Source organism: Phodopus roborovskii, unplaced genomic scaffold, assembly GCF_943737965.1.
Source record: "Phodopus roborovskii unplaced genomic scaffold, PHOROB, whole genome shotgun sequence".
NCBI lineage: Eukaryota > Metazoa > Chordata > Mammalia > Rodentia > Cricetidae > Phodopus > Phodopus roborovskii.
This window is the reverse complement of record NW_026125281.1, coordinates 874,827-889,283: the sequence shown is the minus strand read 5'-3', so window position 1 is coordinate 889,283 and position 14,457 is coordinate 874,827. Positions and strand designations below refer to the sequence as shown.

At 43.0% G+C, this 14,457-nt stretch overlaps 1 protein-coding gene across 1 annotated transcript; it reads right to left on the bottom strand.

Moving 5' to 3' along the window:
• Positions 1–1,330: 1,330 nt before the first annotated feature.
• On the bottom strand, positions 1,331–11,548 carry Gdap1 (ganglioside induced differentiation associated protein 1). The gene is made up of 6 exons (XM_051196532.1): positions 11,409–11,548; positions 9,895–10,087; positions 5,621–5,794; positions 4,487–4,581; positions 3,020–3,134; positions 1,331–1,741 (listed from the first exon to the last, which is right to left on the bottom strand). The coding sequence occupies exons 1-6, from the start codon at positions 11,523–11,525 to the stop codon at positions 1,359–1,361; spliced, it is 1,077 nt and encodes a 358-aa protein (XP_051052489.1). The 5' UTR covers positions 11,526–11,548; the 3' UTR covers positions 1,331–1,358.
• Positions 11,549–14,457: the final 2,909 nt, after the last annotated feature.

The window sequence follows — 14,457 nt, the reverse complement described above, 5'->3', positions numbered from 1 at the left end:
CCTTGGTCATACTAGACCTGTTTTCCATATGAACTGAGATACCCCCCCATACTTGAACATACATAGATGAATATGAATGGGCATCATCACTAGCTGTAAATTTTATCTCCCCCAAATTAACTGCCAACCTCTAATGCTCTAATGCTAGACTTCCCTCTTTTTCTTCAAGCTTTGTTGATAATCAAAAAAAAAAAAGCCTGACCAAAAACTTGTGTATCCCAAATAAAAATGGGTATATTTGGCTCTCATCAAATCATACACTACCAGTGATGAGCCATGATATTTACCTGAGACATTCATCTACATATTACATGCATAAAGAAGGCTGTAGAGACTAAGACTCCCAGGACTGGACTTCAGGGTCCATAAGATCATGTCTCGCAAGGTCATGGGAGCCATGAGGACACCTTACTATCCCTTTAGATATTCATATATGTGCTAGACATATATGCTTTAGTGGGCATCCCATGGTCAAGTGCATAATTACCTAATCTTATCAGATCAACATGTGTGGCTCATAACTAAGGCCAAACAGGTGTTTTGTATGTAATGTATAAGGTCCTCCCCAGTACACTATACCCAATAACTTCTCAGCCCTCTCCTCCTAGGAGTCTTCAGTTACAGAGTGGGCATGACCAAGAGAAGTTCTATGTGAAGTTTACCAAGGAGACAGGCAGCCATGAGCAGCCACGGAGGCCACTGGAGTTGCAGCCTACTGCTCTATCCTAGAGGTACTTCATTCTCCCTAATTTATGCCAGGAGCTGGTAGTGGAAGGTAATACAGTACTGTTTCCTGATGCTCTCTGAACCCTGCCTAGTGTAACAAAGATGACTGTTGAGTTCCAAGGGAGGACCTTGTAACTGCTCAACTCTCAGAACAGTGGTCAATCTCAGCTGAGGCACTATGAACATTCATTGGTTATTATTATTGTCTGCTCTTAATTACAACCACGAAAAAAGTAACTGAGAACGTGAACTGACAATCTCCATTAAAAGTCTACTCCCCGCCTGTCAGCATTAACAGATCTTGACCTTTTAACATTCTTGCTTTAGGGATGAGTAGCAGTAGGTCATCTCATGTTTAAAAAAAAAAAAGGAGGAGAAAGAGAGAGGAAGAAAGGAAGGAAGGAAGGAAGGAAGGAAGGAAGGAAGGAAGGAGAAAGGAAGGAAGGAAGGAGGAAGGAAGGAGGAAGGAAGGACCATGTCATTAGTCCCATTCCTCACATGAACTTCCCAAAGAATAATGTAAAGTATGCTTTCTATTAGCTGCCCAGGATAAATCTTCTCTGGGTCTGGGAGAGAGGACGGGGGTCTAGCGCTGTGGTTGGACGGAGTTGCTTCCACGGAGCCCAACAAACCTAGAAATAATGTGGTCTGGGTCTGAGTGCTAATATCATACTGCCAAATCTCCTTCTGAAAAGCATAAATGCAAAATATCCCATTCCTGCAAGCAAACCAACCACAAGGGTGGTGCCAAGAACTTTTGGGGCCCTTTTCTTGGCCACCCTGAATGCTGTTGGCAACACGGCAGAGATTAATATATTGTTGACATGTCCTAAAACCTTGTTAAATGTTTTCCTTTTCAAGACACGCTCATAATAGGCTTCCAAGTTGGGCCTCTTTCCATTTCCCCAGTTTCTCCTTGCAAACCCCAGGAACTTCAGTCGATGCAACGTGACAGCCAGTGAAGCATCTGCCAGGGTAAAAGACTCTCCACAGAGCCAAGGCTGGTGGCCCTCTTCTAATCTCGGAGAAAGGGAATTAAGAATTAGCGACAAGTACCAGACAGCCCCCATCTGCAGTTCTCACCCTAAGGGAAAAGATGACCACACCTGCCTTGACCATCACAGTCATGCAAATTTATCCCACACTGAACTGACAGAGACGTGTTTGACATCTGTCAGCCAAAAAAAGTCCCTCAGTAAACTAGGAAGTGCTAGATCTCAAGGACTCTGTATCATTTTGTAAAGGGCTCAGGAAATAAGTGCCTACAATCCAGAGGAATCGACAGACAGCTACTTCCTTCTGGCTTAGGAAATCAACCAGAGTGCTTTAGAAAGATTCATAAAGTTATGTTCAAAACATCCCTAAGAGGCCACCATTCCTGTCTGCAGGACACCTTCATGCCAAGAACTGAATCCACAGGATGCAAAAGACATGAAAAAACACTCCATTTTTACAGAGCAAGTACTGACTTTGTTTCTTGTTATTATCCCTTATGCACACAGTACAAAAGCTATTTGCATGCCCTTCACATTGTACTATGTATTAAAGTAATTAAGAATAACTTCAAGTATATAGTAGAACATGCAGTACCATATCATTTTACTTAAAGGACCTGACCATCCAAAGGCTATGGTATACTCAAGGGCTCCCAAAACCAACTCTAGTGCAGACCGAAGGAGAGTTACATCTCCTTAAAGTAGAAGGGGAGAGTCATTCTTTCTTTTTCTTTCTTCCTTTATGCCTTCCTTTCTTCCTTTCTTTTGAGACAAGGGCTTACTCTCTAACCCTTGAATGCCTTCAGCTGCTGGCAATGCCTCTCTGCCTCAGCCTTAGAAGTACTGGGATGACAGGTCAAAAAGCCATCAAACACAGCTGTTTCCCTGTTGTGAAAGAAGTTTCTGGGTAACAGCTTCTTTAACTATCTTCTGTTAAGATACACCAAGGGCCCCATGTATAAACATGGAAAATAGCTGGCTGCTGAGGAAAAATCCAGAGTGGGAATAGAGCAATTACTCAGGTTATCCAACCAGACTACTGACTTGTGGAGCTGGGTAAGTAAGCATCTTTCCATCATCAATTAAGAGGTGTGGAAACCTTTCCAGGGTCATATTTCTCATTGATACAAAGTGGATTACAACCAGACACTAGAGTTCTGCGTGAAGTCGCAGACTTTAAACCTGCTGCGAATAGCAGCAACCACAGAAAGAGGCTGCAGGACATGTTCAGTGAGGCCTAAGAATGTCCCTTCAATGCCCCTGGTGTTTCGGCAAAAAGAAAGCGATTGAGAACCTACCTGGAGTTTCTTCATTTCTCCTTTGTAACTCAGTTTCCACCTGATCCAAGACTTTCTCCAGTTCATCTAGAATTTTCTTCAAGTATTTGACATTGTCATGATCAAGCAGCTTTGACTAATTAACAACCAAAAAAAAAAAAAAAAAAGATGCTATGTACGCTTTCTAACAACAGCAACAAAGCTATATAGCACAAAGTCGATTTATACACACACACACACACACACACACACACACACACACTCTCTTATTCATTTTAGACAATCGGGAGGTAAAGAATAATTTTGTAAACCCAGAGCAAAATGAGGAACTATTCCAGCTGTGAGATCACCTCAGGAGCAGACCCGGTATTTACTGGAAACTCCTAAGAGGCCCAGTTTACCAGTAAGGACAACATGAGAAACAAAGATTCTCTCCTAGAATTCACTTGAGAACAGAAGTTGATAAGTCTTGGGGCACTAATGAAATGGTCAAGGAAAAAGCAGGTCTCATTGGAGGTAGATAACTCAGGCTGTAAAATGCTTGTCTTAAAAGCATGATGCCCAGAGTCCGAGCGTCAGAATCTGCTTTTTAAAAGCTAGGGGTTATGGCACACATTTGTAGCCCCATCTTAGGGAGGCAGAGACAGACAGATCCCTGGATCTCATTGTCCAGCTTGCCTAGCCAAATCAGTGAGTCCCAAGTCAGTAGGAGACCTTGTCTCAAAATAAGGGGAGACAGTCCTGATGGTACCCGCGGCCTCTACATTCAAAAGCACACACAGACACACACACATATGCATATACCAAGAAGGAAAAGGAAGGTGAGGAAGGTAAGTGCCGAAGCGTGTACTCTGAGCCCACTCAGCTACGATGCGATAAAGGAAGGTAGGAAGTTAAGGGAGAGTTGGAAGTTTGCTCTGTGTGTGATGAGGGGTCAGCTTCCATGTGTTGTCTGGGCATGGGCAAAGAACCCATGGGAAATGAAAGGCTGTTAGTGATGCCCCTTATGATGTCAGAGCAAATCAGCTAACACATGGAGGCCTTAAAGTGGTCAACTTCCTGCCATGAGAGATTCCTGTATTATGTTAACTGGAACTTACATTTGTCACCTTCCATGGCAACCAGCATGATTAGTATCTGTTGATCAGACAATAATTATCACTGGGTCTGACTATCAAAGATATCAAAGATTCTTTATTAAGAATTTTTTTCTTTTTGGGGGGCATGAGGGGGGACAAGTTTGGGAGTTTGTTTTTGTTTGGGATATTTGAGTTTCAGACAGTATCTCCCTTTGTAGCCTGGGCTGGCCAGGAACTCTGTGACCCTCCAGGCTCATATGCTACTACAATGGATTCAGAGCCTCTCTAAAAGCAGAGCACAGGCCATGGATGCCGCGTGCACCAATGGTCTGCAATAGCAGAAACTTGTTCTAGAAACAGCTTTCTTCTTTTTTCTTTTTTTTTTTTTACAGCCAGCCTGGTCGCTTACCTTGATTCGCTTCTGTTTGGCAATGTATGCCTCTTGCAAGTCAGGGTTCTCTTCAGCGAGTTTCTTCAGTTCGGATTCTGTGTTACCAATCTGGCCTGATAATAAGAACACTTTTGAAATGGAAAACTATTTCCCCCTCATGTCTCAGGCACTGGGAGAAGCAGGGGACGCGAACGTCTTGATGAGAGTATGAGCTCCGTGACTGGTAAGATAGCCCGCTGCTATCTTGGTCATACTTTGTCTACCCTAGGGTTCCCCCATTTAAAATGCAGCTAGGAAACACCTATCACACAGTCTGAGGAATTTCCTGAGCATCTTCTGTGGGCAGCCACAGCAAGGCTCAACACCTTGACACCTTTGTGCTCTCTGCCGCTGCACCGCCTTACCTCTCCGTGGTTCGTCCACTTCCTCTGCTAAAAGGAAGGGAAACCCTCGGTAGAGTTGTAGTCAGACACTGTGTTTCAAATCACATCACAAATACATGGAAGAAAAGGAAGAAGAATACAGGGGGAGATAGGGGAGGGGGCATCGGAGAGGGAAGAAGGGAGGGAAGAAGGCAAAGGAAAGAAAAGATGGTAGAAGAAAACATCAAAAAGAAATTAGGGGAAAAAAGTAATAAAACAAGGCCGAGACACCATGTAAGAGAGAACCGTGGCTTCTGGGTGTAGAAGACACAGGATTCGGAGTCTCCAAACACTTGCAAGTGTGACTAGTGCATCTCTGTCCTTCCTACCAACAGCCAACTATACTGCAGAACAGACTCTCTCCTGATCCACACTTCACACGCGGACCCAACAGATCCTCCTCACAGGAAGCAGGAAGAACTTCTCCACCTCAGAAAATCCCCGGTCACTGAGCACAAAGGTGATGGCTAGACATACTCTAATCCATCTTCCTCCCGTCATGAAAAAAACAATTAAGGTTCAGAAATGTGAACCAAGCAGCCAGCCCATCACCCAAGAAGGTGCCAGCTATTGACTGGCTGAGGGACAGATTAACCTGGCAGGTTACTGAATTGATGCATATCGATGAAACAGACTCAACAATCCTGTTTTCCCATCTTCTCTCAGTGACCAGAAGATAAGTCAAGTCTCAACACCCTCCCCCCCCCCAGCCTTTAAGATTTTTACATACTGCGAATCCTTGTGGTTGCATAAGCAGGGATCATGGAATCCACGGTGAGTTCAGGATGTAGAATGCAGCCATGTGTGTAAGCGTCCATCGGCAAGGAGTCGAGAAGCTCTCGGTAATGCTGCACCCGTGGGTAATACATGCTCCCTTTATCAGGCATTAACCTGGGTGTTCTTTCTGAAATACACATAGAAGATATAAATACAGACACTAGTTGAAAAGCTACATACAAATAAGACACTGCATCCAAAAGCAAAACCTGCAAGGCCTCATCGCTAACATTTCATTGTAGTATTGCATTCTCGAAATAAAAGTCTTTCCAGCCCAGATATTCAACATTTGAAATAGCCTGATGTACCAAAGCAGATTCCAAACCATGACCTACTAGTGTCCCCTTTCTCCACCTTGTAGATTCCTACTCGACCCTCAAGCCCATGCTTCCTCATGAAGCATGCCCTCGCTTACGACACCCAACTGGCTCATTAGTGCCTTCCTCTACATGCCATAAAACACAGATGTACATAGCCCTCACCACTCTGCACATAGTTGTGTATTTTCACTTTGCCAATATCTTTGGGATAAGGAACTATGGTGTAGGTCTTTTTGTTTTGGTTTTTTTTGTGTGGGGGGGGTCTTAAACTGTACAAGTTTAAGACAAGGAATTCCTGTTTATTACAAGAAGGTAATCAAGGATCACTCTTTTCTATGTGTCAACTAACGGCAGGAGTGGCCCCACTGACTCTCAGTGACTATGAAATAACAATTTATACATACCTGTGATTTCCATTGGTAACCAAGTCACTGCATTCTGACTGTTTTGTATTGTGTGTATTGTTAATAAAAGAATGACAGATTCCTGTTAGAGTTAAGTAAAATTATAAACACCTTTTTTTTTTTTTTTTACACCCATCTAAGATTTCAATTCCTCTTCTACTCATGGATCCAAAGGCTTAGTTCTTAACGTGTGAATTGACGATCTACAGGCTTCCCAAAGACAGTTTAGGTGAAGCACTAATTCTAAACTTTTTACAGCAACACCATGATGTTAATGGCTTTTCACTTTGTTACCTCTCCAGTCATGACAGAGCTTTCCAGAGGCCACACAAAATACACTGGCTCCATCACATTCACAGCTAGTGGAATAGTGACAGCCCTACACTTGAGTGCTCTAGGCCTTTATGCTTTCCAGGTTCACTTCTCAGTAGTAAATATTGACCCACATAAACCAATGTTCTCAAGTCTCCTTAATAATTTTTAAGAGGAAGGCATCCAGAAACCTGAAGCACTCACTGCCTTCGCAGTCCAGGAGCCTCAGGTTAATAACCCTAAACAGTTCATTTTTGAACGCTTCCCAAATGACAAGTTTATGGCTCCTGGGTCAGGCAGGTTTCCAGTGCCAGGCCCGGAAACTTTCTCCAAAAGAACATAGCACTTCCTTCCCAGAAAAGTGAAAAAGGAAGAACCGTAATATTAAATTGTTTCCTGGGAATGAGCCATCTGGCTCAGCCTGACTTCTTCAAAGGAGAACAGCCATCGACATACCGCTCTTCTATTCAGCGCTCCATGGGTATCCATTACCTGCGCAAGTTCTATGCCAAGCACAGCATAAGATGTCCACTGCACCCATGTCCTCTTCCCAGCTCCCTTTCCCTAACTAAGCACTTCATGGCGTCCCGGCCAGGGTCACATAGGCCACCTCCTCTCACACCAAAGCACATAGCATTCATCGCCTCTAGAAACTTTTTCAAAAGACAACCAAGTCCAGCCAGTAACACACGCCTGTATTCCCAGCACTTAGAAGGCTAATCCGGGATAATCATGACTTCTAGGCCAGTGTGAGCTACCTGCTGAGTACTCAGACAAGCACAAGACAATCGTTTTCATCCTGAATTACACATCCCCCCCACCTCATCTTACTTTAATTTCTAGCTCTTCCTTAGAGTGTCAAGATAAGAATATTTTTAAAAAATGTTTTTCCTTGGCATTCTACCTCAGTTGAGGGTGTGGGTGTATAAAGCACATGAGTCAGGAAAGGACGTCAGGAGAGTTTTTGAAAGCAGGTGATGAGCGCAGGTACAAGCATTGGAACAAAGGTTACAATAATGCAAGCCAGGTTTAGTGACGACAAATATTAAGTAGGAGCTGGAGGAATGGTTCTGTAAGAATATAGTACCCTAAGTCATCTACCAGGCCCTGGATTTAATCCCAGGTATCTAAAACACTCAAACATATAAAATAAAGTAAATACATCTATAAAATGCTTTAAATAGAACAAAATGATGATTTCAAATTGATATTCTTTTAATGTTATGCTTACATTGCAATGTATGGTGTCAAATTGTGTCGAAAAATGAATTTATATTTCCTAATCATATTTCTATAATATTTTTAATATTATACCAGAGTAACTTAATTCCAAACCAAATCCTACTTTTTAACAAAACTTTAAATGATGGACATAAGACATCAGACATGATTTTCAAAGAAATGTTTTATGTCAAATTATAAAAACACCAATTAACAGCCAGGATTCTGGGTTACTACTGAGCTATTTGGCAATAATGAGTATCATATATTCTAATATCTTCTACTTATTTAATGATTATTTGTTTTTTTTTTACCTAGTGGACAAATTAAATTTTACTGAAATATTTAGGGTATTAGAAGAAATGGTTCTATTTAAGCATCATCATTAATACGTGTATTTGCCTTGCCCTAGCCCCCCCCCCACGTCTAAATATGCTCACTGTCATAGCTCACCTAGCTTATTTAGTGTGTCCCTTTAATACAACTTTCTTCATTATATACCAGGTTGAAAAAAGCTTCATGGACACAAAACACTCTATTAAACTAAATAGTAACAGCATATGCATATGTTAAGGACAGAGTCTTGTCAAACTGGTAGGTAGAAAATATCTGTGAAGACTAATAACAAGTTTCTAATAATTTGAGGCCTTTGAACTATCTCTGCATAGCCCAAGAGCTTGCACCTAATTAATGCCAGCTGCTTGCTAATGGTCCCGTGAGAACCGATGCAGAGAGCGCCCTCAGCCAGTCCTCAGATGAGCAGTTATTACTGAGAACTTCTAAATTCCTCCCTAACCAAAGTCTTGCCCTTGGGAATATCACTCACATCTCCATGAACTTGCTTTCAAAAGCAATAATCATAAAATGTAGCTTAGATAATCACTATTTTAGGATAAGACTTTTAAAAAGCGCCCCGATTCAAATTTCTTCTGTACAACTGCTGACTATTTAACAGATATCCCAAGGCCCAGGAACAAATATATGAGTGTGAAGACACAAAATGACTGAGCAAGACACTATTTTTAACACAATCCTCGATGACTAACAAAGGAAACTAGCAGCAAAGACACCAGTTCACAACATTCTGGCCTTTAGTAAGATAGCTATGCCTAAAGGGCTCTTAGCGCAACCATTGAAAATGATGCGCCTCATAAAAACCTCTCTCATGCTTCTACTCCTCTGAATCCCATTTATAGAGAGACAAAATGGCAAATATTAAGACCAGCTCAGGATGCAGAGCACTAAAGTTTGTGCAGTCTGGATAGAACCAATACTTAAAAAAAAAAAAAAAAAAAAAAAAACTCTAAGCCACTCTAGTCTGGCAACTTACTAGCCAACAGGTCTCTCACCCATTTTAATTGCAACTAATTTTTAAAACCAAAATTCACATGTTACATTAGTCTTAATAAACTTCATCTACGTCTTCTGCCTTATTCTTCTTCCACAAGAAGCACTTCATAAGATAGCTATCATTTTAATGGCTTTAGCTTTCCATCACTCATAAATATGATACGATTTCTTTGATGTCTTTAGTCATCTGTATGTTAAGCTCAAGTCAGGGAACAGGCTTGGGAAAGAGAACACCACTGGTGACTGACAGTATAGCTTAATGATAGAGTACTTCCCTACCATGAAGCCATTGGTTATCCCTAGAACTTCAACCAGTCAATAAAATACACTGGAGAGCCCCATCCAGGTGAACAGAGATTTCAACCAGAATCACACAGCTACAGCTTTCTTGCAAGTGAATTTGGAAGTTCTGACATTAACATTTCCACCGACTTCATCTGAAATTTGTGAAAGGTGAATATTGGTGGGCTTGTGGAAATGGGGAAAAGGTTTTTAAATCACTGAACCACCACCACAAAACAGAGAGGAAGAGGGGGAAAGAGAGGAGGAGAGAGGGAAGGTTGAGGAAGCAGCTCATGCTGAAAATAAAACCGAGAAATCACAAATAGCCTTAACATTACCATCCAGGAAAGTCTGTTCGAGATAATCAATGATCTGGGTGGCCTCACAAATGATGTTCTCCCCGTGGATAAGGACAGGCACTTCTCCGGTTGAGTTCAAGCGCATAAACCAAGGCTCATTGTGCTCACTCAGGGGCAGGCTTACATCATGTTCCTGGCACTTCAGTGCCTTTTCTGCGATTACCAAGCGCACCTGGAAGAGTTCACAGAGGTCACCACTGTTCTCCGTTCCAAAAAAAAAGCCTCCTCTGGATTCGGCTAAGCCGCAACGGTTGGCTTCCTGAGCTGGCAGCACTTTTTAAACTGTCGTTTAATTATGCCTGTGGCTAGAAGGGTTACATGAGCAGCACTCTGGCAGACTATAGATTATAAAAGGCGAGGAAGGAAAATTACGCTGTCTTCATTACAACCTCTGTGTGTGTGTGTGTGTGTGTGTGTGTGTGTGTGTGTGTGTGTGTGTGTGAACCAAACCATGTGTCCTCCCCAGACAAAACCCTGAACTAGAGGGCTGGAGAGACAGCTCAGCATTTAAGGGAACGTTTGGGTCTTGCAGATGTACTAAGCTTGGTTCCCAGCACCCATGTTGACTTGCTGACAAACGCCTGTAACTCCAGCTCCAGGTGAACCCACACAGGACCACCTTAATTTAAGTACAGTACAAATATACGTTTGGACCTTTGCCAAAGAATGCAGGCATGGGAAAATAAAAGTAATGTCTTTCCCTTGGGGTGGGGTAGTGTCTTTACATGATTTTGCCTCCCCCCCCCTTTCTGATGCTAGAGATCGACAAACCCAGGGCCTTGAGCTTGCCAGGCAAGGATTCTATCTCTGAGCTGAATACCTAACACCCCCCCCCCAAAGGAACAGCTAGCATGGAGACCCAAGGCTGCAATCCCAACAGTATGGGTAGCCAAGGCAGAAAGGTTGCCGAAAATTCGAGGACAGCTTGGTCTACATAACAAGTTCCAGGTTGGCCAGGGTTGCCCTTCGAGGCTGGAGAGATGGCTCAGTAGTTAAGAACACCAGCTGTTCTTCCAGAGGACCCAGCTTCAATTCCCAGCACCCACAGGGCAGCTCATAACTGCCTGTACCTCCAATTTCAGGGGATCAGACATCTTCACACAGACAAAACAGGAGCGTGCATGAAATAAAAATATTTTTGTAAAACTGTATGTGTGTATATCGTACGTATAACATATTTCGTGCGCATTTATTTATGCAATCTTTATTTATTCGCAGCAGGAAAGCAGATCAAGGCGGTTGCAGGAAAGCACTTTTTTCCTGCCCTACTCCCCAGGGCCCAGAGCTCAAGAGGGCAAAACCTCTGGGCCAAATGCTGAATGTGACGCTTCTTAGTGTCGCCTCCCGAGTGCCAGTGCCTGCGTCACTGCCTTCCCGAGTCGCCCACCCTCAGTGCACCCCAAGCAGGGGGTCAGGCTGCAGCAGACCCGCCGCCACCCCGGGGAGCTGTCCCGGTGCTGAACCCGAGCGCGGCCCTGGGCTCCCGCCGTTACCTTTTGAGAGCTGAAGGAGTGCGTCCAGTGGTACAGAATGAGCTTGACCTCCGCGTCCGGCCGGCCTTCCGCCCTCCCGGGTGCGCCCAGCCGCGCCTCGTCCTGCCGCCGAGACATTCCGGGGTGCAGGGTCAGGCAGCCTCGTCAGTGGGCACCCTCGCCCGGGATGCTCCCGCAGCGTCCTTCGGTTTCCCAAGGCACCCTGTTGCAGGAAGGGCGCGCTCCGCAGACGAACTCGCTTCTGGGAAATGTAGTTTCTCCCCGGGAAGCTAGGGCACCTGGTCTGCAGAGGCCCTTGAGAAGTTACTTGAGACAAGAGTAGATGATTTTTTTTAGGCAGGGAAAATTTCTAAAATATGACTGTCTGGTTTGGAGGACGAGGAAAAATTTTGATAGCAAATTGTTTGTGGGCTTTGGATGTTGCTTGGACATAACAGCACCAATTTTGTAAGACACCCAGGGGTTTTACTTTGGCGGAAAAGTTATAGTGGGCAAAGTAATTGGATTGAGTATCAATAAATCTTCATTAGAAGATATTACTGTGGAGTCACAAAATATGTATCTCGTCAATAAATCAACAACGTCAATGTAAAGTTGCCGTTTGGTTAAATATGGACATTTATAGCGGAAATACCTGGGATTGAGTCCTGCTTTTTCTATTTTTGGTGTAAAGATCATTTTATTTCACTTATAGGGACTTTGTGTAAACTGAGTGCATATATTAACATAGTACAATCAACGTCAATACTATTCACACAAACCCAGTTGCCTTTTACGAACTAGATGAGATCTCCTGTATAAACCGGGGGTCAGGGGGTCAGTAAGAGGAGGCGATGGCGGATGAGAACATGAGGGAATGGGACGGTTGAGTAGAGCAAGGAAAGATAGAGAGAGTCACTGTGGGGTTAGGAAGAAACCTGGTGCTAGGGAAATCCCCAAAAATCCACAGGCTAAGACTCCTAGCAATAGTGGAGAGGGTCCCCTGTAATCAGATTGGAGAATATATACCCCAGCTACCATCATAGAGCCTTGGATGGAACCAGGTTCGGAGAGCCACGGCAAAGCACCAGGCCGAGCTCTGGGAATCCAGAAGAAGAGAGGAAGGAGGGGATACACGAGCAAGGGAGGTCAAGATCGTGATGGAGAAATCTACAGAGACAGCTGAACCAAGCTCGTGGAAACTCATGAACTCTGTAACGACAGCTGTGGAGCCTCCGTGGGACCCGATGAGGCCCTCCGTATGTGGGAGGCAGGTGTGAAGCTTGGACTATCTGAGGAGCCCCGACAGTAGGATCTGGATCTTTTCTGGTGCTTGAGCTTGTTTGTGGAAGCCCTTTCCCTATGGTGAGATGCCATGTTCAGTCGTAACGCAGCGAGGAGGGACTTGGTCCTACCCCAACTTAATGTGCCAGACTTTCTTGACTCATCATGAGAGCCCTCGCCTGTTGGGAGGAGTGGATAGGAGTGGACTGGGAGAAGGAGGGGTGGGAGGAAGAACTGTGATTGGAATTGTAAAATAAAATAATAATAATATGTACAGTAGTCTTTTTATAACCATGAGCAGGACTTCAGACTCTATATTCTAACTCTACGTATAACTGCATAGCTCTTAAAATCTGTAAAAATAGCAAACTAATAAAATTTCTCTTCCCAGAAAATTTGTACAAATATGGCTGTGAAGTAAATTCCTTTATAATTAATTATCAAATATTACTTGAGCACTATGTTGTAGGCATTTTGCTAGATACTGGAACTACAAAGATTTGCCATGTAAGATCTAATGACTGGCATACAATATAGCTGACTAATATGATGCAGAAAAGGACCATGCCTGGGGGCTATCACCTGCTGGAGTAATAATAGTTGGTTGTGAGCCACCTTGTGGGTGCTAGATTTGAACCCACATTCTGGAAAAGCAGCCAGTGCTCTTTAACTGATAAGCCAACTAATTCTCCAGGCCCAAACCACCATAGTTTTACTTACCGAGAGACAGAGAAAGAGTGACTACAATTACATTTAACACACTGTCTTTAAATCAACATGGTGTTCTAGATGCTACTTAGCATTTATTATCTGTCCTCTCTAACATATCAAGCATGTAAAATATAGATGGTCTCTCTGTCTCCTCCCCCCTCCCGTTCACCTTTAATTCTTCTCTCCCTCTCTTCCCTTCAGTGTTTTAGTTTAGGTAGCTTTGGCTGACCTGGATTTCACTATGTCAACCAGGCTGGCCTTGAACTCATAGAGATCCAAATGCCAGGATTAAAGTTATGCACCACCACATCCAGCTCCTTTTTAATTTCTTTCAACATTTTATATCCTAAATATCCTATAATGAATGTTGTTTTTACCTCTTAAAAAGTAAACATAAAAGAATACTATTAAGTGATAAGGAAAGTTGTGAGATTTGTTCTGTTTTGTTTTAGGTGGCAGGTATAAACTACTGTTTCTAAATTCTATGATCCTAAGATTCCTTTTAGTTTCCAGACTAATTAAGGCCACTTCAAAGTAATAAAATACTTCATACCTGTGTACATCATTGTATTACTGTGGCAGCTGGAGGACAAGGGCCAGATCCAGGTAAATCACTAGGATAGATAAAATGGAAGAGAAAACATAGCGACTTGTGGACAAAGCAGGAGAGTCAGGTCAGTCAGTCAAAGAAAATGTTAAATCTAAAACAACAACAACCAAACGGTGGTAGCACACAGGCAGGCAGAGGTAGGAGGCCAGCCTGGTTTACAGAGGAATTTCTAGGCCAGCCAGGTTTATATGGTGAAACCAAACAATCAAACAAAAAATAGTATATGCCTTATAAACTCTCAAAAAATAAAACAGAAAAAAAATTTAAGTGAATTCAGAATGATAGTCCTGTAACCTGGCAGTCTCTGGTGAATTATGTCTGAAGTTCCTAGCCACTTAATTAATCCTTAGTGAATGAGGTCCAGTTGGATTTGATATTGTAAAAAAAAGTACATCACACAATTTCTCTGAGATTTAGTCACCTTACCTATAAATTATAATGAAAATTTACCATATATCCTGGTAC